This window comes from Hippopotamus amphibius, chromosome 9 (genome assembly GCF_030028045.1).
Source record: "Hippopotamus amphibius kiboko isolate mHipAmp2 chromosome 9, mHipAmp2.hap2, whole genome shotgun sequence".
Classification (NCBI taxonomy): Eukaryota; Metazoa; Chordata; class Mammalia; order Artiodactyla; family Hippopotamidae; genus Hippopotamus; species Hippopotamus amphibius.
In genome coordinates, this window is record NC_080194.1 from 18,973,843 (window position 1) to 18,998,979 (window position 25,137).

General features: G+C 37.3%; 1 protein-coding gene across 1 annotated transcript in view; it reads left to right on the forward strand.

The window, feature by feature from the left end:
- Window positions 1-2,186: 2,186 nt before the first annotated feature.
- Window positions 2,187-25,137, forward strand: part of SLC5A12 (solute carrier family 5 member 12) — a 49,688-nt gene continuing 26,737 nt past the window's right edge. Inside the window, exons 1-8 of the mRNA XM_057747281.1 lie at window positions 2,187-2,525; window positions 8,609-8,674; window positions 9,883-9,934; window positions 11,897-11,964; window positions 15,669-15,823; window positions 15,944-16,084; window positions 18,497-18,626; window positions 20,016-20,104. Of these exons, the coding sequence (XP_057603264.1) occupies window positions 2,187-2,525; window positions 8,609-8,674; window positions 9,883-9,934; window positions 11,897-11,964; window positions 15,669-15,823; window positions 15,944-16,084; window positions 18,497-18,626; window positions 20,016-20,104 (1,040 nt within the window). The remainder of the gene's footprint in view (window positions 2,526-8,608; window positions 8,675-9,882; window positions 9,935-11,896; window positions 11,965-15,668; window positions 15,824-15,943; window positions 16,085-18,496; window positions 18,627-20,015; window positions 20,105-25,137) is intronic.

Below are 25,137 nucleotides of genomic sequence, written 5' to 3' on the forward strand. Positions count from 1 at the left end.
GAGTCCAATAAGAGCAGAATCAAGAATCTATAACTGTTTTGTAAATTAGTTCATTTGTATCATTTTTTTTAAAAAATTCCACATATAAGTGATTTCATATGATATTTGTCTTTCTCTGTCTGACTTACTTCACTTAATATGATAATCTCCAGGTCCATCTATGTTGCTGCAAATGGCATTATTTCATTCTTTTTAATGGCTGAGTAATATTCCATTGCATATGTGTACCACATCTTCTTTATCCATTCATCTGTCGATGGACATTTAGGTTGTTGTTTCCATGTCTTGACTATTGTAAATAGTGCTGCAATGAACACTGGGGTGCATGTAGCATTTCAAACCATGTTTTTCTCCAGATATATGCCCAGGAGTGGGATTGCTAGGTCATTTGGTAGCTCTATTTTCAATTTTTAAAGGAACCCCCATGCTGTTCTCCATAGTGGCTGTACCAATTTACATTCCCACCAACAGTGAAGGAGGATTCCCTTGTCTCCACACCCTCTCCAGAATTTATTGTTTGTAGATTTTTTGATGATGGCCATTCTGACTTGTATGAGGTGATACTCATTGTAGTTTTGATTTACATTTCTCTAATAATTATCAATATTGAGCATCTTTTCATTTGCCTCTTGGCCACCTGTATGTCTTCTTTGGAGAAATATCTATTTAGGTCTCTGCCCATTTTTTTGATTGGGTTGTTTATCTTTTTGATGTTGAGATCATGAACTGTTTTTAAATTTTGGAGACTAATCCCTGTCAGTCACATCATTTGCAAGTATTTTCTCCCATTCTGTGGGTTGTCTTTTCATTTTGTTTATGGTTTCCTTTGCTGTGCAAAACAGAAACAGACTCACAGACTTAGAGAACAAACTTATGGTTACCAGTGGGGAAGGTTGGGGGGGAAGGATAGATTGGGAGTGTGGGATTGACAGGTACACACTGCTATATTTTACATAGATAACCAACAAGGACCTACTGTATAGCACAGGGAGCTCTGCTCATTATTCTGTAATGACCTAAGTGGGAAAAGAATTTTTGAAAAAGAATAGATACTGAATCACTTTGCTGTACAACTGAAACTAATACAACATTGTTAATCAACTATACTCCAACATAAAATCAAAATATAAAAAAATAGAAAAGAGCAATAAGAAAAATAATTTTAAGGCACACAAGGAAAAGAATATATAACTGGATTCTTACCTTCTTTCTCTCATTTTCCCTGGTCTTAACTTAAACTTAACCTCTGTGTAGAAGTGTTGTGAACTAGTCAAAATGAAGGATAGATAGAGAAGATAAAGTTGAGGACTACAAACAATTGATTAATTATTGGTAAATTTATTTGCTGAAGCTTAGAGTCAAGAAAGAGCCAACTATTATGTTCCAGGGTGCTTTGCTATAAGCACACATTATAGTTAATGATTGATCAGAAAAAAGAGGGTCAGGAAGTCTGAGACACTTAAAGACTCATCATAACCCTATGAGATGTTATTCTTCCATGTTCCAGGTGAAGCTCTGAGAGGTTAAATAATTCATTGACAATATCACAGCTCACTTAAGGTTGCAAACTTAAGTTTGCAAACCTGAGCAAAGGTCCCCTGATTCCTCGTTCTTTGCTCCTTTTCCTCCACACTCACTGTCTCAGGGAGTCGCAGGTACACACCTTCACCCTCCCTTACTCAGAAGAAAGACACCAGTGATGGTTGTGTTGGCATTTTACAGATTCTGTCTCACTCATTAAGAATGCTGAGGTGGCGAACTTGTATCACTTCTGTTTCCCGGTAATGTTTAACCTTAAGTTAAAAAAAAATCTAGGAGATGAAAGAACATGTTATCTGGCAAGTCCATTCCACCTCCATTTGGTTATTAATTTTGGAACACACCTGAATTCCTTCTCTGTGTCATATGCTTTAGCAGAGTGACAGACAGCTCCAGGCCAGGGTCAGATTTCAAGTTTCATCTATTGGTACCACGACCAGATCCCTCTTTGTCGTCAACTTTTGAAATCTTCCTTGAGTACAACTTGGTGTCTGAAGTGCTACACAAGTGCCTCTAGTCATCATTCTCTTCACACAACCACAGTCTCCTCTCCTGGAAAAGCATCTACTGTACTAAGCTTTGCTTTTGAAAAGAACTTCTCCGTGAGACGAGGTTAAGAGCAACTCTCTGGTACTATACTTCCCAGCATGGAGGTGAAGAACTTTGCAGTTTGGGATTATGTCGTCTTTGCAGCCCTCTTTATTGTTTCCTCTGGCATTGGGGTGTTCTTTGCCATTAAGGAGAGAAAAAAGGCAACTTCGAGGGAATTTCTGATCGGGGGACGGCAAATGACCTTTGGTCCTGTGGCATTGTCTCTGACAGCCAGCTTCATGTCTGCTGTCACTATCCTGGGGACCCCGTCCGAGGTCTACCGCTTTGGGGCATCCTTCATCCTCTTCTTCATTGCGTATACGTTTGTCATCATCTTCACATCAGAGCTCTTTCTTCCTGTGTTCTACAGATCTGGCATCACCAGCACATACGAGGTAAGACAACCGCTTCCTTCATCTTTACTTTGGGGGGACTAGCTGTTTTCTCTTCTCTTGAACATGTTTTGTTATTCTTGCTTTTTTTCACTAATAATACACACCGTCTTGATGGTAACACATGATGGTTGAAAAACACTCACACATTTTCAGGACAATTACACATCATGGGAAAACATATTACAATGTTATTGGGGAAGGCTTTAGCTTTGGATACAGACACCTGTATCCAAAGACAAGTACAGACATCTACACCTTCCATCTGTAGAACAGAAATAACAAAGTCAAGCCCACGAGGCTATTTCAATGATTAGATGAGAACCTGTAGGTAAACATCTAACGTGCTGCCTAACTTGTAGGAGATTCTCAGTGAAGGAAAGCTGATGTTATTACCTGTATTATTATTAACATCAGTATTGTGAAAAGCACAAAGAACATTGTGTACTGTCATTTTTCAGCTAAGAAAACTGAGATACAGGTAGAGAACTTAAGATTATACAGTAGATTGTACAGTTTTAGTGAAATGGTTCAGTTACTACATTAAACCAATTGCAAATATGGAACTGAGGAGATTCGAGACAGTATAGATAGAGGACATATAGGGATTTCATTGAATTTAATTTACCCTTTACATATTTTTTAAATTGTTGTACGCTAAGAAGAAGAAATTCAGGTTTTGTAAAGTCCATATTTTGGGACTGCCTCTTTCTTCATAAGAATTGACAGCGTGGCATAGGGGTTAAGTACATAAACTCTAGACTCAGGCTACTTGGCTTTGAATACTAGCTCTGCCACTTAACTAGCTGCATGACTTTGGGAAAATGACTTACCTTCTCTGTACCTGATTTTCACACATGTAAAATAAGAATAATAAAAGTGCCTATCAATGTCTGCGAGGAGTAAATGAGTTATTATATGCAAATACTTTTAACAGAGCCTGGGAAATGGCAAATGCCAGGGGAGAGTTTTGTATTATTATCATCATTGTTCCTGTTGTGGTTACTGTCCCCAAATTTATGCCAATCTCTCTCTAGAAGCTTGAATCTATGTTTATTCGTTCATCCTCCATTTCCTACTATCTATCCATAGATATTCTTACCAGGGTCTTTTAAAGCAGTAACGACTGAAAGGGTAGAGTCTGTTTCCCCACCTCTTGAGTTTGGGATGGCCTTGTAACTTGCTTTGACCAATAGAATGTGGCAGAAGTGATGTGTGAATTTGGAGCTAAAGTCTCACGAGGCTTATAGCTTCTGCCTTTGCCTTCTTGGAATGCTGTCCTGATACAGCTATGTCAGGACATGGGTCTAGTTGTTTTAGCTTCTAGAAGATGAGCGGACAAGTAGAGGAGAACAGAAGCACCCTGGCCAGCAGCCAAACCAATCACCAGCCATGTGAGTGACTCCATCTTGGACTTTCTCTCCCAGCTGGTTTTCCCATTGATTGCAGCCCCATTAGGACCCTGGAGAAACAAGTATAGGAATCACCCAGCCAATCCCCAAAATTGTGAGAAATAATAAGTCCTTGGTTTTTAAGCCAATGGGTTTTGGGGTTGGCAGTAGCCAACTGATTTAAATGCTTGATATACAGGGGGATTTCAAAACTAATCTATGCCATCTGTGCTACTTTGTCACTCTCCTATCTGTGTCAAAGCATAAGGAATTGTTCTCACCCTCAAGTTATAAATTAGGCTCAGCTCATTTGCAATGTTATACATTTTCATTATCTCCACTTGTACAGTTTATAATTGATCTCATCACGTTGTCTCCACTTCGGTTAGAGTTATTTTCTCCTTTCTCTTATCAAATATTAATAGATCTAGTCTTATTATTTACCATTAACACTAGCTTGTGAACTGATGTCTACCTGCTTTCTCGTTTTTCTTGAATTTCTTAAGCTAGATAGTTTCTGAACTACTTACTTCGCTCTAATTCAGACTTTTTCATTATAATGCCCAGGCTACTACTTCTCTCTGTCTTCTTCCATAGTGTTTTCTAAGCATTATAGATTGTATACTTTTTTTTTTTTTTTGGAAATTACTTTCCTTTTAGTTCTCTTTTAAATTACTTTTGTGGCATTTTAGTAATTATATTTAAAATTTGAGAAATTAGGTGTGCAGGTATAAGATATTATTGAGTATTATTTCAGTATAGTAAATAATGTGACATATTTGTTGTAAAATGGATATTTGGGGTGTGATAGGGTCTAAACCAATGTTATGAGGCCTTTTTTAGGTCATTATAAGGACTGGTTTTTACTCTCAGTGAGATGGGTCATTACACTGTTTGGGCAAGTGAGTGCTCTAATGTGATTTGTATTTTAAGAGTATTACTCTAGCTGGATGTTGAGAATAATTATAGGCTTTTTACTGCTGAAGCAGGGGGTCTAGTTAGGAGGCTATTGCAATCTAGGATAAGTGAGAGAGTGAGTGAATACAATCTTTCAGATGGAGAATTATGCAATTCGAACAGTCTCTTATTTCATGGTTGAGAAACCAGAGGCTTAGATTACAGAGTGAGATAGTGGCAAAGCTCAAACTAGAATTCAAGGAGTCTTACTTCTGATTTAGTTCTTTTTTTTTTTTCATATATATTTTTCTTAATACTGTCTCTAGTTTGAATGAATTGACTGAATTTAGAGGAATTAAACTGAGATGTTAAAACCACTGACTTTTTCCAGATTCCTCTAGCAATTTCCTCACTGCCTTGCCATTTTTCAGGAACAATTTCCCCTTTGCTTTCCTAGACTTCATATGACATCCAGTCCCAAACCCATATATTTGGGGTTTTGTTACATTTCTCCACTTTTTATACCACTTTTTATATCAATTATCTATTGCTGTGTAACATACCACCCAAAAAATTAATTTCTTAAAACAACAATTTTATCTGCTCACAATTCTGTGGATCAGTAATCTGACCTGAGCTCAAGAGGGTCTAGTAAGACAGTAAGGTTCTTCCTCTGGTCTTACTTGGGGCCATCTATATGACTGTCATCAGCTAGTGGGTTGGTTAGTGGCTAGTTGGTCTAGGGGAACTCAGATGGAACAGCTTGTAGCATACTACACTTGGTCTCATCCTCTAGTAGTCTATCCAGGGCTCTTCACGTGATGAGAAAAGAATCCCTGTCAATAAGAAGACAGCTCATTGCACAAGCAATTTTGCAGTCTCCACTTGTATCATATTTGGTGGAACTATCACTGTCTTAAGTTGTGTTCCCTCAGAAGCAAATCCTGAGATGAGGAGTTGAATGCAAGCCATTTTGGGGGGAAATGCTTTTATTAAGTATTGGTAGGCAAGTGGCAAGTAAGACATGGAAAAAAAGGAAGCCAATAAAAGGTATGTTTTTGAGCACATTGTTATTGTGAGCAACTGAGGTTCTATCTCACTGGGGATTTCTGGGAGACAGTAGAGATCACATATTAGGGTTGGCCTCCCTGAAAGGAAAATAACTGGGATTTTTTGGCCCAACTTCCTTTTGTCATTGGTTTAAAGACAGTGATAACACCGCCAAGCACTTCTAACCTGCCCTGCGCAAGGGCTGAGATAAAGCTCTCAAGCAGATAATCACAGTACAGTTAGATGCTATCAACATGTACTGAGACAGAGGGTGCAAATAAGCTACAGGGGTCACAACCACAAGGACTACTACAGCCACTAAGATCCCACAATATTTCTGTCCCTGCACTTGGCGTTATCATACACTATACCATTAGATCCTACAAGTGCCAATTTTAGCAAAGGAGAGCCATAGTTGAGTGCAATAAACTAATCTTTCCACGGACATGTGATTTGAACCTAAATTGTCCTTGGCATAAAAGCTTTGCACTGTTTTATCCTGTGATAGCTGAGACTTTCAGTTCCTCCCTCAGTGACTTCCTTACTTCTTTAAAAATATTTTCCTCATACCTGGTGCCCTCAGTCACACATCCATTGGATTATTACCTGGCTCACGGTGCACTGAATATATTGTCTGAAGAAAAATGATCTGAAAATAAGGTGGTTCTTTCCTTAGGGGAAGGGTTGAGCAGTAGTTTGGGAGATGTGGATTAGTGTGAAATTGACAATTCTGCCAGGAGCAGTCTTTTCTAGGGTTTCAAAGAAGGTCAAAGCCATCAAACAACATTTACCTATGTATCATTTCTGGGAGAAAGACACATCAGTAGCTAACTCCCGGTTTAATCAAAATGAGTTTTCTTAAATTAGATACAAAAGAACTACTACCAATTAGAAATTACTACCAAGAACTACTACCAAGATACTATATCCTCAAGTCATTTGCTGCTTTTAACATTTATTTTGTTCATTCAATACATGTTTATTATGCACTGGAAGACAAATACTAGTGCCTTCTAGATACTTATTCAGGAATACCTTTCTTGACCTCCAAGGTAAATCAGGTACATCTGCTTAGTGTGTTTTCACCTCCCTGTAGCTTTTTTTCTAGTACATACCATCACTGTAACTTTACTCTAGCATAAATTTGTTAATAGTCTCCTCCTCTAATCTGTAAAATCTTTTGGGACGTGAGCTGTGTAATACTTGCTATCACTGTATATCAGAATGCCATATAGAGGGCAAGTAACATATTTGTTAAATGAATGAATATATGAAAGATGAATATAAAATGAATAAAATAGGACCCTGTTTACATGTACCACGGAAAGTAAGTGTGGTAGGCTGAAAAATGCATCGCCCTCCCTCTAAAAAAACGTAATAAAAGTTCTAATCCCAGGAACATGTGACTGCTACCTTAAATGGCGAAAAAAATAGATCTTTGCAAAATTTATTAAGTTAAGGATCTTGAGATGGAGAGACTTTCCTGGTTTAACCAGGTAGGCCTTAGGTACAGTCACATTTATATGAGGGAGGCAGAAGGAGATTTGATAGACAGAAGAAAAGGCAATGTGACCACAGAGACAGAGATTGGAGTGATAAAGCTAAAAGCTAAAGGACTGCCTGCAGCCACCAAAAACTCCAGAGAAGCAAGAAGTAAATTCTTCCCTCAGACCTCCAGAGGGAGCAGGGCCCTGCCAACACCTCAATTTTGGCCCAGTGAAATTGATTTTTAACTGCCAGCTTCCAGAACTGTAAGAGAACATATTTCTGTTGCTTTAAACCATCAAATTTGTGATATTTTATTACAGTAGCCATAGGAAATGAATACAGTAAGATACGGGAATCCAACACTAAAATACAAGGCAGCTGGTGATCAAGTGATATTATATATGATAGAAGTTTAACATAATTGCCCTAAGAGCTCAGAGGAGAAAGTGTGAGTAGGAATAGGAATGATAATTGGGCTACCCTTTCTGAAAGATGAATAAGAATTGGTGAATTTGGGGAGAGGGAGGCTCTCTCACACTGAAAATCTGCCTACACAAAGGACAAACCTGCAGAATATAAAGCATTCTGGTTGAGTGATACACCATGATTCTATGTAGAGCATAAATCATGTGAGAATTAGTGATGTGAGTTAAGATAGGAAGGGTGGATCAGACAGTAGAGGGTTAGAATGTCAAGCCTGGGATGTGCATTTTGTTTTGTCAATGATAGAGAGTCCCTGGACAGTTTGAGGAGAAGTGTGACATGACCAGAGTTTTGCTTTAGGAGAATCGATATGACAGGTGTGTGGTTGGTGGAATGGGTGGGCAAGGCTTGGAATTAGAGAGATCAGTTAGGGGGCTACTGCATTGATATGGGAAAGAGGAAGGGAAGGCCTGAGCTGAATTTGGGGGACATGGGAATATAAAAAGGAAATAATGGCTTCAGCATATCCACTAGGAAGAGCCCTGGGTAGAAAGCCAGAAGACCTAGTTTTTATTGAAGCAATAACAATTTAAAAATAAAAGAGCATTTGTCTTCTCTGACCATCATGAGATTTGAGCAAAAATTGAGCTTTACTCTATCTTTGACTTTAAACAATCCAAATTTGTTTTGTTTTCTCCCAAGTACTGATAGCATAAAATCATATTATAAGTTTAAGCACTAAACTCAGAGAAATACCAAGAAAAAGAAAACCTTCATAGCAGCCCTTACATAAAACTTTGCTGATTCTTTGCATGTCCTTCTCTCTGTTCTTTCTAGTACTTACAACTACGATTCAACAAACCAGTTCGCTATGCAGCCACAGTTATCTACATTGTACAGACGGTAAGGGGTAAGGGCTGCTGCAGAGGTGGGTTGGGGGTGACAGGTATGGCTTTGCTTGTTTCACGGAGCAATTAACACAATTAAAGGAAAGATTCAACACTAAGAACAAACTACTTTCTTCCAAAGATAGAACTTTCAAGATATGCGATTTTATCATGGGTTTCCACATTTCATAGACCCCATATATCTGTACAAATAATAACAAACAAATATATATCATAAACTACCAAGGGAAAAAAAAAACATTTTCTTACATTTATTTTGAACTCATTTAACCCTGTACAAGTTGCTTTTGATATGAAATGCTCTGGTAACTATTTTTGTTTTTTACTAGTTAACTATATTGAACCACAAATATTCATTTTGCTGAAAATCAGTTGAAGACTATACTATCAAACCAATACTCCCACTCTCCCCTTTTGGACTCCTCTCTGGGCTTCTAAGGTGCTGCCCTCTTGCTGCCCCACACCTGCCTGTGGGACACCCTCAATGCATTTCCCCTGAGTCACCAAGAACTTTCTGCTACAAGATAACCTTCTTCCCTTTTCTTAATCAAAATTCCCACTCGCTGACCGAAGGATTTAAGAACAAGAAGAGGAGTGCTGCCCCACTGCCCCTTGACCTGTCCATAGATATTTGCCTTTTAAAATCCTCACATGGATCTCTAAATGGTGAAATTTCATTTAAAATTAAATGGGACCACACCCACTTCTGTCAGCGTAGTGGCCGCACTTCTGGGAACTTGAAGACATATCCACTTTGGAGATCACCCATGTTGGTAGTTTTCCCTGCATGGTGCTCTAATTACAGGTTATTTCCATCTCCACTCTAAAATCTATACTTCAGCAAACTGCTAAAATGTGTTTGTGTCATGGTGGTGATATGTGCATGACGGGGTAGTGGAAGGGTTAATCAAAAACTTAACTTGAACCCTATTTTCATATCCTTCAGAAATATACCAGATCTAGCCATAAAATCTCAAAATTTGCAACCATCTTAAAAGTCCAACACTCTTCCTCCATTTTATGCTTATTATCCCTTCTGCAAATTAGTTACAGTAGCAAGGACTTCAAAACGAGAGTGCATGGGAATGAAGTGTTTGATGAAGCTTAAGGAAATGTAGCTCTAAGGTCATAGGAATTTTTTAGGCAGGCTTCCTTTCCGTGTCACTCTTCTCACTGTTCACCTGATTCTTGTCTCTCCACCAGATTCTCTACACAGGAGTGGTGGTATATGCTCCTGCCCTGGCCCTCAATCAAGGTGAGCTAGCGATACTCTCTTGTACTGTCCACCATTCTTGTTCCTGCATTGTTGCCTTGAGAAATATACATACAACATCTGTTGGGGAGACAATCCTGTGGTTAAGGTGCTCTGAATTACTGTAGTCATTACAACACAAAGCTCTAAAAACTGAACACTGAAAATAATGCAAATAACTACTTACTTGATTTTATCCACATTAGTTCCAAACACCCAATTTCATTGTTTTTTGTTTTCTAAACACTGAAGTAATGGCATTTTTTTAAAAGTATACTTGATCTACAGTATTGTGTTAGATTCAGGTGTACATCAAAGTGATTCAGTTACACACATACATATTTTCAGATTATTTTCCAGTGTAAGTTATTACAAGATACTGAATATAGTTCCTTGTGCTATAGAGTAAATCTTTGTTGTTTACCTTTTTTTTTTTGATTGGAATATAGTTGCTTAACGATATTGTGTTAGTTTCTACTGTACAGTGAAGAGAATCAGCTATATGTATACATGTATCTCCTCCCTCTTGGACCTCCCTCCCACTCCCCCCCACCCCCACACCCCACCCCTCCAGGTTATCACAGAGCACCAGGCTGAGCTCCCTGTTCTATACAGCAGGTTCCCACTAGCTATCTGTTTTACACATGGTAGTGTATATATGTCAATCCTATCTCCCAATTCATTCCTCCCCTTTCCCCTCTGTGTCCACATGTCCATTCTCTATGTCTGTGTCTCTGTTCCTGCCCTGCAAATAGGTTCATCTGTACCATTCTTTTTTTCTAGATTCCACATATATGTGTTAATATATGATATTTGTTTCTCTCTTTCTCACTTACTTCACTCTGTATGACAGACTCTAGGTCCATCTACATTTCTACAAATGACCCAATTTTGTTCCATTTTATGGCTAAGTAATATTCTATTGTATATATGTACCACATCTTCTTTTTCCATTCATCTGTCAATGGACATTTACGTTGTTTCTATGTCCTGCCTGTTGTAAATAGTGCTGCAATGAACATTGGGGTACATGTATCTTTTTGAATTATGCTTTTCTCAGGGTATATGCCCAGTAGCGGGATTGCTGGGTCATCTGGTAGTTCTAGTTTTAGTTTTTTAATGAACGTCCATACTGTTCTCCATAGTGGCTGTATCAATTCACATTCCTACCAACAGTGTAGGAGGGTTCCATTTTCTCCACACGCTCTCCAGGATTTATTGTTTGCAGATTTTTTGAAGTTGGCCATTGTGACCAGTGTGAGGTATGTATAGTAGTTTGTATTAGTAATCCCATACTCTGAATTTATCTCTACTCCTTCCCTTTCCCCTTTGGTAACCATAAGTTTGACAATTTTGTAGTATATACACACAACTAAATAAGGTCATCTATAATATATGGTCCATTCTCGGTAATCTCATGAAGTAGATACTCTGAATACATAAGTAAAAGGTGTTTGTAGTAATTATTTTAGGATTTATACTTGACTCTTTTGAAATAATAGAATCCTAGGGGAAAAAAGGAAAGAAGAAACAAAAGTTAAAGAAATTTTGTAATAATACCTATAATATTTGAAGTCTTTAACATTCAGTTTAATTGTGCTATGTGCTTATATTGAGAAATATTTATTCATGGTCAATATTTAGGTGGTTTCAAAGTACTCAGATTAACTTTGTTAAGAAAAAAAAGAGAAACAATTGGTGCAGAGATTGGAAGCTCCAGAATCTTAAGAGGAAAATTTTGCTTTTAACATTATATTAAAATTATGCACTGGATTAAGCTATAATAATGTAATAAAATAATCTTTATCAGAGGTGAGAAAATTTAATAAAAGACAATTCTAATTTGATTCCCATTTGTCCACAAAGAACATAGACAAAAATATTGTGACTTTTTCCTCATAAAATTTGTTCTTTTATTTTCCTTAGAGAAACTACTTTCAATTTTTTTTTTTTCTTCTTTCATAGTGACTGGATTTGATCTCTGGGGCTCTGTGTTTGCAACAGGAATTGTTTGCACATTCTACTGTACCCTGGTATGTATCTAGCTGTGAAAAATTATTTAGCACTATCTCCTAATATGGGATAAGGACAAATTTCTGACAACAGGGCATCTAAGTATAGCAGAAATTGCTATTCCACAATTAAATAGAAATATACTGGCTTATCTGTCACAGTTTCCTGAGGAAGGTGCTGCTGTTTTATTTAAAATTCTTTTCAGTACCAACCATTAGTAGAATTTGGGGTCTGGGCTCATTTGAGAAAGCCATGGCTAAGAGAAGATTTAATGACAGAAACATCTCCCTGTTCAGAGGGTAGGTGGCCGTACGCAACTACTGAGAAAAAAAATTCTGCTCATTAACAGAGATTATAAACTGTAGGTAGCATTTATACTTCACTCTCTACTGCTTGAGGAATACAAAATGCATAAATGGACGAGCAAGGATGGCTGGCGTTTCGTAAACTTGAGGATTCCACAGCTTGTTTTTGTCTTTTATTGATGGAAATGTTTGAATTACATTTAACATTTGGCCTTACACATGCTCAGTTTTAACCAAGGAACCTGGGTGGTATTGGCAATTATATTTATATAATTGTTACAATTGGTTTAGTTCAACAAACATTCACTGAGCATCTATAATTTACCATGCCCTGCGATAGAAATCTTTATTCTTCTGGGTCATTGGTACCATGTATGGAGGCTATAAGCAACCACTTAAGAATATGGCGATGGTTCCCAGATAGTTGGATTCTCTTTCCTCCTTTACAGAGAAAAATAAAGTAATTGATTATTATCATATAGCACCTTCCACATATTTTGGCCTTGTGTGCCTATCTTTTTTAACATATATCATGATAACATACAATTTAAAACTGCTCTTACCTCTTGTTTCATACTTGCAAACCCCACCATTTCTTTGCACTGCAAAGTTTTATCTTATTTTTTTCCATTCCATTCTCACTACTATAATTCTATTCCAGATGCATATCTCCTACCTAAATTAAAAATAGTCTCCTGCTCCTTACATGCCTGGCCATAGATGACAGATTCGTGGCTCTGAAGTATCTGCCCACAGGAGGATAACTAGATGCTTTGCTAGGGACATTAAAGGCAGACTTCTTAGCAACAGTAATGGAAGCCAGAAACAGTGGAACAATATCTTCAAAGCATTGAAGGAAAATAATTGTCGGTTATAATTGTATATGCAGCGAAAGTATCTTTCAGAAACTGGCTGTCAAGAACTGAGAGAAACTGCCTCTAACATAACTTCCCCTGAGAAAAACCTAGAGCAAATGCTGTGGGAAGAAGGAAAATTATCCAGTTTTTGAAGAAGTAATGATAAGAAAATAAAATAGTAAACATTTAGTAAATCTAGTCAAACAATTTTTGGTGCTTAATGATAACAATAATTTTATAGTATGGTATAATTTATATACTATCTAATAATATAGTTTATAATAGTATAAATGTAATTATTATTATTATTATTATATGTCATTTTGGGATTAAGAAAAAGAGTAACTTTCATTTGGACATCAATAGCATGTAAATCAAGAAAAGAGTCATTAGACTTAAAGATTTTTTAATCCTTGAAATGTTGGGGATTAAGACATCTTAAAAATTTATACTCTCAATGAAAAATTCATGGCAAAATTTCAAGAGGACTCATTTAAAGAAAACAAAGTAGAAAAAGGAAATTAAAACAAAGCAAAACAAAACTGCAACTGATTTAAGCAAGAGAACAGAGAAAAAAATGCAGAAAAAGTAGAACAAATAGAAACCCAAAAGATGTCAGAAACAAGTCTGGATGCTTAATAATCACAATAAACAACAATGAGCTAAATGTGCTACCTAATTGATTTCAGTGCTTCCCTCCACCCTGCACGCCTCTGTCAAATTAATCTTAAAACATCCATCTCTTCACGCCACTTGACTGACCTAATTCTTTCCTTGCTTCCCATTGTTCTCAGGATAAAGTATAAGCTTCTTAGCCCAGGGCTGGAAATCTCTCAGTCTGTGAGTCAATCCACCCATCTAACCTCTTCTCACCACACCTCTGTTCCATCTCCTCTGTCTAGCCGGGCCACGGGCTTCAATGTCTCACCAAAATGGTGGCTCATTTATCTAACACTTTTGCTTCTGTAGCAGTTTCTTTACTCTCAGAATCCTGTGGATGTGTAGCATAGCTAAGGTAACTAGTGGAAGAGATTTACACACACACACACACACACACACAAAGAAGAGATTCCCTCCATCCAGGAGTTTGCAATCTAGTGAGGTAAACAGGAGAACCAAAAAACGGACTGATAACAACACCTAAGTGGCACTCAAGGCACAATCAGGATTATAGCTGAGTGGTGTGTGGGTGGGTGTGTCTCTTGCTGTATGAAGGAGCCATAGAATCAGAGAAGTTTTCCTGGCAGCTAATCTGCCTTTTGCTGTACATTTGGTAAAGTGGTGATAAAGTGGTTTGTTCTCTTGCCCCAGGTCTAACTCAAATTCAGCTTTATGCATATTTTTGCGTAATGCATGCCAAGTAGCCTCTGAAAACTGAGGTCTTTGACATCTGATTTTCACATAACCAAAATCTGATGCTGTGATTTGGGTTTAGAAGTCAATGTCTTTAAAGAACATAAAAGTACCACTACTTGGAACATGGAAGTAAGAGATTGAATATTCCTCAAATCAGAAATTGAACGGAATATACAAATACAATGCATCTGGAAGGGACTTTTATGTCTATTTTTAAATCGCAGTTTTAATTTTAATTACACAAGAAATGATGAGATAAATCCAATGTCTTCTTTCTTCTCAAGATAAAGATGAAGCCTGTCATCTTTTCACAGAAGTTCTTGACACTCTGGAGGAGTAACCGGGGATAATTTTATTTTTCAATGTTAAAAATACCACATCCTTTCATTCTCATAGAGCTTATTCATTTTCAAAGTATTTTTAAAATATATCACTTCATTTAATCTTTCCTAATTTGCTCATTCCATCTTTGCCATGGTCCTAAGGAATTCTCCAGCAGCCTCTTTCTTTCCTCCTTTCTTCTTGCCCACATAGTCCCAACTAGAACTGTACATTGGAGTCACTTGGGGAGCTGTCAAAAACACTTGGAACTGGGTCCCAGCTCAGACCTCAGTTTATTCAGAATTCCTGGGGATGGGGCTCAGACATTGGTTTTTTGTTTGTTTGCTTTCAGATTCCCCAAATGACTCTAAAGAGGATCCAGGCTTGATATCCACTGCTCTAACCTCTTGCCTAATCACCGTCTCCTAAGGTCTGCTGTTAGATTCACCCTCTGGACACTCTGGTTTGCTCACCTCACTATTTGACCATCTTGTAGCTCTTAAAACAGTTTTCTCCATGAGTGTCTGGAATATATCATTCCTTCCTAATTCTTTTCTTCTTTTTCAATAGCCTACCATCTCAGTTTCCTCAGATTTACTCACTATCGCTAAATTTACAAAAAAAAAAATCTCAAATTGTACAAGCCAGACCCAGGTGATTATCCTCAATAAGCTTGGCACAAAAAGGTACTCAGTGACAGAAAGAAAGAAAGAAAAAAGAAAGAAAGAAAGAAAAGGAGAGAGAGAGGGAGGGAGGGAAGGGGAAGAAAGGGAGAAAAAGGGAAAAAAAAGGGAGAAGGAAAGATGCATTAGCAGAAAGGTTGTGCAGAAATGGAAGAGTTGAGGCTTGGTTTCTAAGAACTCACATCCATTCTCTCCATTTCAGGGAGGATTAAAAGCAGTGGTGTGGACCGATGCATTTCAGATGGTTGTCATGGTTGTGGGCTTCTTAACTGTTCTCATTCAAGGATCAGCTGATGCTGGTGGATTTCACCATGTATTAGAGCAATCAGCAAATGGATCTCGACTAAATATATTTGAGTATGTCCAATGCTACATTGTCTTGTTTTATAAAGATTTAGCCCTATGACCTCATCACCTAAAATAATATTTGGGCATCAAAGGAATGTGTTTGTTCACTCCTTTCTCTCTGCCTCATAGCTTTGATGTAGATCCTCTCAGGAGGCACACTTTTTGGACAATCTTAGTGGGAGGAACTTTTACATGGCTTGGGATCTATGGAGTGAATCAGTCGACCATCCAGCGATGCATCTCTTGCAAAACAGAAAAGCATGCCAAGCTGTGAGTTATTAATAAGCATGTTAATGTTTTTTTCTCTGCCCTTTATATGCTTCGAATGTGTTTGGTATGTGTATAAAAGAGGGTAAGAAACAAAGATTCATTTAACCCTTGCAACAATTTTTTGAGGCAGGCATTACTATTCTCTTCTCCACAAGGAAGTGACAGTGCCGGGGTTTGAACTTAGATCTTTCTGTCTGCCTTAGCTCACTGTCACTTGCTGCTTTCATTTACTGAGAAATTACTAGGTTAAATTGGGTGCTGTGGGAGGCAATGCAGAGATAAGGAGCACATATTTCTTGCTTACAGTTTCTGTGATGAGCTGGTCCTCATCGCTATTTCCTTTCAGCATGTGGTCTCTTCAATTACGAGTACTATTTTTATTTTGATGGATGCACCATAAAAGTTTCCAAGGAGAGGTTAAAAGAAGAAAATCCAAGGTAATGAGGCAAGTCATAACAGGGCGTTAGCTGCTGCAGCTCCTGCCAAGATAATCAGTCACCAGTCTTACCAGGTCTGCTTACTCTGAAGGACTCCATGGAGTCATAACTTGTTAAGGCTTTTTTAAATGATGGAAGTCATCCCAAGCTCTAGAATGGAGACCAAAGGAAGTTATGCACTTTTTTTTTAAGCAAAACTGGCAGAAATAAGCTAGAATTTCATTGAAAATGGGCATTTCATCCTCATTGCTGCTACCCAAGGTTCCAGCCTCTGCAGACTTGTCAGAATGCCTTTAACTTTTCTTGGAGTGAGAAACAGTCACTATGAATATTTCCGCAACTGATCATAAAATACTTTCAATGCATAGTTTCTTATTTAAACAGAATAAAAGATGAAATTGACTGAATATGGTTCAACATTTTGTAACTTGAATTTTAAAAGGGAATGTATTACTTATATAGTTCATATACCCTCAGGAGGAAAGTGAAAGCATTATCTACTATTCTATCAGTTCGCTGGTAACATATTCATATCCTATTACAGTAAGTAATATTAAACTCTCTATACATGTGATCATCACTTTAACAAATAGTTGAATAACTAAAAATGTAGTTAAGATATGGTGCCATGAGATGGCCTGAGAGAAGTTCGAATAGAATTTGTCTAAGTGGCAGAAGAAAGAGTACAGCTGATTCAGTTCGCAGGTATTGACCATTTTATGTATCAATTGTATTCCCCAAAGGCTATGTTTAAATCAACCTTCTTCAAACAAAAGCAAACAAATAACTAAAAGTCCAAGATAAATATGGTTGGAATAATCCCAAGGAAGGAATTTGAAAGATAAGACCCTTTACTAAAGTAAATAATGTAAAATAAAAGCTTCCAAATGGGTTGATTATTTAACATATTTGCTTAGTAAAAGAGTACTTTGATTTAAGGGTTCTCTGAAAGTCAGGTACACCTGTACAGCAGGGGCTTCAGGGGCCTTTGAAAAGAATACGTGTCCTTACATGTGAATGTGGATGCATCTGAACCCCTTCAAACAATGGCTGAATCCCAGGAAATGCCTCCTGTTGCTTCTCCGCCCACACCCCGCCCCCCCCACCCCCCACCCCCCCCACCCCCGCTGCCACCACCTTGAAACTCTCTCCAGAACCAGATTGTTTGTTCTCTCCCAGATCAGTGTGAGGCCAGCCAACTTTCAAGTCTTCTTTGAGATTTAGAAAATGTGTATATTTTGACATTTAAAGGACAGAATGAATACAAAATAACCATAGAATACTGCAAATGCACTCACATTGAAGTTAAGCAAAATGTTGTAGAATAAAATGAATTGTTAGAGAATAAAAAGAATTGCTCCAAAGAATGTGGGGGAAATGACTTTAGGTTTTTCCTACTTTCTGTTTCCTTTTAAAAACTGAACTTTAAATTTGATCTGATTTACTCTCCAAAGTGAATATTTCTAAAACGTGTCTACTTCTACACTTATCTCATCATCCCTCTTGAAAAAAAGATGTTAAAATGAAAGTTGGCTTTTTGACAATTTCATGAATTGAGCGGGGGGAAATTACTTGAAGTTATATAATATGAGTGATTGATACGTGAAATTTCGTGCAAGGAAATAGACCTCACGCCACACAATGAGGCTTTGCAGAAAAACTCTATTTCAAAAGCAAACCCATTAAAATCTACCTGGTTCAAATTTCGTAATCATCTAAAAAGGTAACGTTCCCAAATAAAAACAAAATGCAAAAGTATAAAATGTAATGAATTTTTTAAATTGAAATATAATCAACTTACAATATTATATTAGTTTCAGGTGACTTGATATCAAAATATATAGATTCTTGGAGGCAATAGGATTTATTTTATAGCAAAAAGGCCCCAAAATTTCACCTTGAGTCTTTGGTAATGACTTCACTACACTGTAATATGACATAGAGTCTACCAGGAGATCCATGTGTTCTTTTCTAGAGCCTTGTATTTCAACTTGTTGGGTCTCTGGATCATTCTGGTGTGTGCTGTCTTCTCTGGCTTAATCATGTACTCCTACTTCAGAGACTGTGATCCTTGGACTTCTGGCATCATCTCAGCACCAGACCAGGTATGTGCTCCCTTGGGGCCAGAGGGGAACAGCTGAAATGAGCATGTTTTTGGCCATTGATGGGTAATGTTGAGCCTTTCTCTTTTTCCACCTGGGCCTCTAGCTAGTTCCTTAACCCCAAAGACCTGATTTCTTTCCTCTCCTTTTGGATGATGCTATCACAGATCAGGTTCTAATGTTGGTGAGTGAACAAGTAAATAGAAGGTACCTTACCTTGTCCTTGAAGGTAAGGACTGGAGCCAAGGCAGGGCTGGGGAGAGTGGAAGAGAACTTGAACCCATGGCTTTGGTTTTCAATGAGGCCTTTCAATTCTTTTTTTCTATCCATCACAAGGTTTATTAATGATGCTTTAATCTCAGATTGAACAAAATGACCCTTATTTCTGTAATGCTTCTGATCATGTCTTATCATTATGGCATAAACAATTATCACCTCAATATGTTACATTAAACATGCTTTTTTAAAACTAACACATTGGAGTACAGTTGATTTACAATGTTGTGTTATTTTCTGCTGTACAGTGAAGTGAATTAGTTTTACATATACATATATCCACTCTTTTTTAGGTTCTATTCCCATATAGTTCATTACAAAGTAATGAGTAGAGTTCCCTGTGCTACACAGTAGGTTCTTATTAGTTATCTATTTGATATATAGTAGTGTGCATCCCAATCTCCAAATTTATCCCTCCTCCTTTCTCCCTTGGTAACTACAGGTTTCTTTTCTACATCTGTGGACTCTATTTCTGTTTTGTAAATAGATCATTTGTATCATGTTTTTAGATTCCACATATAAATGATATCATAAGATATTTGTCTTTCTCTGTCTGACTTACTTCGCTCAGTATGACAGTCTCTAGGTCCATCCTTAAAAACTCCATTCACGGTGAATATTCTCAGAAGGAGCTCTGCATCCTCTCCCCCTACATATTCAACTGTCCCCACTGTGTCCTGTGGGGGCTTCTCTCCCACAGATCAGGCTACAGAGTAGAACCATAATACCTAGATTCCTTGAAGACCTGATTTAAGCATTTGTTTTTAGGATTTTATTTCTAACATTAAGGGTAAACAGGAAAGAAAATAGCACACATTACAAATGTAAAAAAAAATGTTAAAAGTTCCTGAACATTCTAAATTTCACCCAAAGTTTTCCTTATATGACTATCCCCTTCCTATCTTCTCCCCTCCCCTGTAGCTGGACCTTAGGTCCATGAAACTTGATCTGATCATAACCTCATTTGCTAGCATTTAGCAACTGTAGTCCATGCAAACTCCTTCACTGTTACTTATTTTTCCCCACCTCCTTTTGCTAAAAAGCTGCAGAACAGTCCCACATTTCAGACACTGCTGATGAGACCACTAATCCCATCTTGTTTTGCCGCCTCTTCAGCTGATGCCGTTCTTTGTCCTGGAGTTATTTGCCACTATGCCAGGACTTCCAGGACTTTTCGTGGCTTGTGCCTTCAGTGGAACTCTGAGGTTAGTGTATTGACAACACTTGTCAATCATGTTCTGATAATGGTGATGGTAAGGATGGTGTAGCCAGGCAACAAGGATGCCAAGGATAATGGTGGTCGTCATGATCAGCATTACTGAGTACTCACTGTGTGTCCACTGCCCTGCTGAATGCTTTATATGTATTTGCTCCTTAGTTGTCACACATTATACTATTCATTATAATCAGCTTACAGATAAGGAAACTGAGATTTCACAAGGTAAATGACTTACCTACAGTGAGACAGTAAACTCCAGACACAGTATGTAAACCTAGGTCTGCCCTTGCACTAAATCTCTCTGTTTATTTTCTCAACCTTATCTGATGCCAACTGCCCCCATGCTTTCACATCACCTGCACACGAGGCAGCTCTCTGCTGGCATTTCTCATTTAGCTGCAATATATTCTTACAGATCTGTCCTTTACAATCCATTCTCTCCGTCTTCAATAATACAGTCAGGCAAAGAACATCCATCTCTAAAATGTAGACATTATTTTAAATACAAAATTATTCACACATTTATTCTGACCAATATTTTAGAAGGTTTATACAAGGGTGAATCAAAAATTACCCGCACTCTGGCTGTAGTTTTAACGTTTTAATATAACCAGAGTGTGGGTAACTTTTGACTACTCACCCTCGTATTATGCCAGGCACAGCTGGTGACAGTGGGGCTACTGCAGAGAACAAGACTGGCATAGTGTTGTCCTTATATAGAGTTTGCATTCTAGTAGACATGGAAGATGGACAATAAATAAGTAAACAACAACAACAAAAACAAAGTTTTGTTTAATAATGACAAATAGTATAAAGGAAATGACAGTGACAGCCTAGAGAGAATTTAGGTTTGGGGGCTACGTTTTTGATAAGGTCGCTAGTGAGATGCTATTTAAGTATGTGACATTTGTGTTGAGATCTAATGTGTATGGAGAAGCCAGCTCTGTGAATATCACAGGCAGGAACTTTTACAGGCAGAGGGGAGAGTAAATACCAAAGCCCCAAGGAGATAATCTGAATGGAATAGTTCAGCATCAAAGAGTTGAAGCATAAGGAATGGGGAGGAGAGCAGACAGGGAGGAGCTTGAGGAGGAGAGCAGGCATCAGATCAGGAAGAGTAAAGAGTTTGAATTTCATATTAAATAGGAAGGCATTAGAAAGTTTGAAGCAAGGAGGTTTGAGTGAGTGATGTCATACAACTGAAGACTCTGTCTTCTTTGTGGAGGGAAGGGGCTATCACAAAACAAGAGCGGTGAAAGTGAGTGACTATACAGGAGGCTCTTGCTTTAATCCAGGTGAGAAATGATAGTGACCTGGAGGATGGTGAGGGCAAGGGTGTTGGGAGCAATGGACTAAAACAATAAGAGTATCACTTTTTTAGATTCCACATATAAGTGATATCATATGGTATTTGTCTATGTCTGACTTACTACACTTAGTATGATGTGAATTCCCTTGATCAGAAGTGGGGTTGGCTATCTTACCATACTTTCACTGGCCATTTGTATTTCTTTTTCTGTAAAATGCCAATTCATGTTCCCTTTTATTTTTTTCTTTTGAGTTTTCTTCCATATATATATATATATATATATATATATGTATCAAAATAGCTTATTGATATATGTCTCATTTTTTCTCATTTGTCCTATATATATTTGCTTTATTAATAATATTTTTGAGTATGTGGAGCTTCTATTTCATATTAACCAATTTTTTTGCATTATGGTTTCTAGGCTTATATCATTCTTTTTAAAATATGTATTTGTTTATTTGGCTGCATAAGGTCTTAGTTGCGGCATGCAGGATCTTTGTTGTGGCATGAGGGATCTTTCGCTGTGGTGCACCGGCTCTTCATTGTGGCATGTGAGCTCTTTGTTGCAGCATGCAGGCTCAGTAGTTGTGGTGTGAGGGCTCTCTAGTTGTGTCACGCAGGCTCCAGAGTGGGGCTTAGTGGGGCTTAGTTGCCCCATGGCATGTGGGATCTTAGTTCCCCACCAGGGATGGAACATGCGTCCCCTACATTGGAAGTCGAATACTTAACCACTGGCTACCAGGGAAGTCCTTAAGGTAAATCATTCTTATAAAGGCTCTTCTAGTCCATGTTTATAAATAATCAACCAGACAACATTCTAGTGTATTTATGTTCTTATTAAATGTTAAAATTATTAAATCATCTAGATTATACATGGGGTATAAGAAATGATGTGGAGTTCCTGACTTATTTTTCTTCTAAGTTAGTAGCCAGTTGTCCCATTATTTTTTAGTAAAAAGCCTTCTTTTCACCACTGACTTGAAGTCCTACTTTTATTACATTCTACATTCTTTTATATATTTAGAACTTTTCCTGGATTTTCTTTTATGTTCCTCTGATCTATTTGTGTACAGCTATGACAATACTGATAATTTTAATGACTAATCTTTGAAGTATGATTTTAAATATGTTAGGTTAGTATTTAGTATCTATTCATTATTTTCTTTTATAGAATTTCCCTTGATATCAGTTTTTTCCTGATTATTTTCAGTTAATTCTATAGGACTTGAATGTACTCAAATCATAATATCTGCAAATACTTTTGAGTTATTCTCTTCTAATAATTATGCTTTTATGTCCTCTCTCACATAATTACTCTTTGAGAACAATGGTAAAAACTTTGAAGGATTACCGAAATCCTTGTTTTGTTATGCAATTTAAGGGGAATGGTTCTTGGATTTTACCATTAAGTATGATTTCAGGTTTTGATTTGAATGATATTATATATTTACACTTAAAAATATTTGTATGAAACTAATAAAATTATTTTTAAAAATGCATATATTTATTCTACTTTTAGGAAATATTTTTAATAGGGAGACATATTGAAGTTTGGTAAACTACTGACATTTTTGAAATGGGTATTTTTTTCTTTTTAGCTTTTGGCATATTAATATTAACATGACATATTTTCAAAATAGCAACCTCTCTGAATTCATATAATGACTTTAACTTGCTTAGGGTGTAATTTTAATTTGATGTCCTGCTGAATTATTTTACTAATATTCTTTGTAGGATTTTGCCTCAGTGATACAAAATGATATTGTTCTGTGATGTTGGTATTAATATTTTGAGGAAACTAAGGACAGAAACAATGAACACCAGAGGATCAAACACAACTGGGGTGACATTGTAGCTCTCATTTTGTCTCTCCCTACAGAGCTTGATTTATTTATTTATTTTTCCTAAATCTGACTCCAGAATGGAGAAATATAGCTGTCATCAGATTAATTCCCTCATAAGAGAATGGTTGATTCTTTTTATCTCAAGTCCAAAAATTCCAGGAAAGAGACACACTGGACAATACATATAGAGAGATTACTTTAACATTAAGGAGGGTGTCAGGTTAGGGAAAGGGAAAGACAAGAGTAGGCATAGAATAAAGAGATGGTGATGGAGTGATAGAAAAAAAAAAGATATTCCGCATCTTGTAGCAGTTTTAGAATCTGGGAAATTGAGATATGAATAGTACATCTGATTGCAAAAGCAACCCCAGAAGAACTTCTACAAATCTGATCCTTCTGGACCAAAATCAACTTTTTCTTCCCTCCTGATGGATTCAAGGGTTAACCCTGATGTTTGAAACTTTCAAATGATGGATTTTGAGCCATATATGTTGGGAGCATGGAAGCTTATTTTATTTGATCATCTCCTTTCCTTATTTGACTTGCATGGAGCTGCAGATAGAAGAGGAGTCTTATAGGGAACATATACTATGCCTTGATACTCAGGAAAATGAGAAAGTTACCTCAAAGTACTTGGAATTTCAATTCCCAGAAATGGGTCGCAGAAAGTTTCTATTCACTATATCTCTTAATTAGGGAAGGAACTTTTAAATTTTGCACCTGAGTGCATGGATCTGGGTCTATTCCAACTGAAGTCAACAACAGCTAAAATTGATAAAAATACTATTTTATACTGCACTACAGAAAAAAAAGACAAAGTTTGAATTTTCTACCATGCTGTTGGCATGGCTATAGTCTGTCTTCAATGAGTGTTGGAGGATAACAAAACAATTAGCTAATGAATATCAATGGAAAACTTACAAACAGCTGGCCAGGCTTTGTTCATTTCTTTGTTTCTTTTCCAGAACTTTTGTTTGTGCTTGTGATTTTGCAACACATGAATCTAACAAATACACCTATTCTACTAGCTAAAATATTCCTGGTCTAGATGAGGAATTTAATAAGCTTTCATGCTATTCTGCAAAGAGAACTCCAACTTTTTCTGAACAGTGGGTTTTCTGACCACTAAGGGAGTTTTAGGGCTATGAGACTGAACTCTGACTGGAAAGTCAGAGAGAGGATATCAAGCTTTTATATGCTTTTGGTCTTATCTTTGCCCCTTTCTCTCTTATAAATTGCATGTTAGTCACACTGGTGCTTCCTGTTGTTGAATGAAACAAGTTTTCCATGTCTAGGCGTTTACTGGTAATTTTCCTCTTGTTCTAAAACATCTTTTTCTGAATGTACATGGGTCCTTTCAGTGCCTATCTTACCCATCACTACCTTAGGTAAGAATCTCCTAACTTCATATTAGTTTAGGTTTCTGCAAGACATGCTTTCATAGCTCATTGTTATTTTTCTTCATAAGAGTTTTAGTCAGTTGTATAATTGGCTGTTCAATGTCTGTGTTGCCAAGTAGAATATAAGCTCTATGTCTTTCTGGTTCACTGCTGTATGCCTAGCACTCAGAATGAACAGATGCATAAATGGTATGAATGAATGAGAGAATAAATGAGTGACGTATTGTACTGATTCCTGGATTAGGACAGTTACTACTTCTTGCCTCAAGTTAACCTACGCACACACACACTCACACACACACACACACAACCTCCCTGCGACTGCATGCTAACTCATTTAATGTCTTGTTAGGGGAATCGGTGAGATTTATAGCATGGAAACCTAGCCTCTTCACGGGAGTTAGAGGAAGAAACAGAAGAGCATTAAGCACAGAAGCAGCTTTGAAGAGTGAGTAGACAGGCC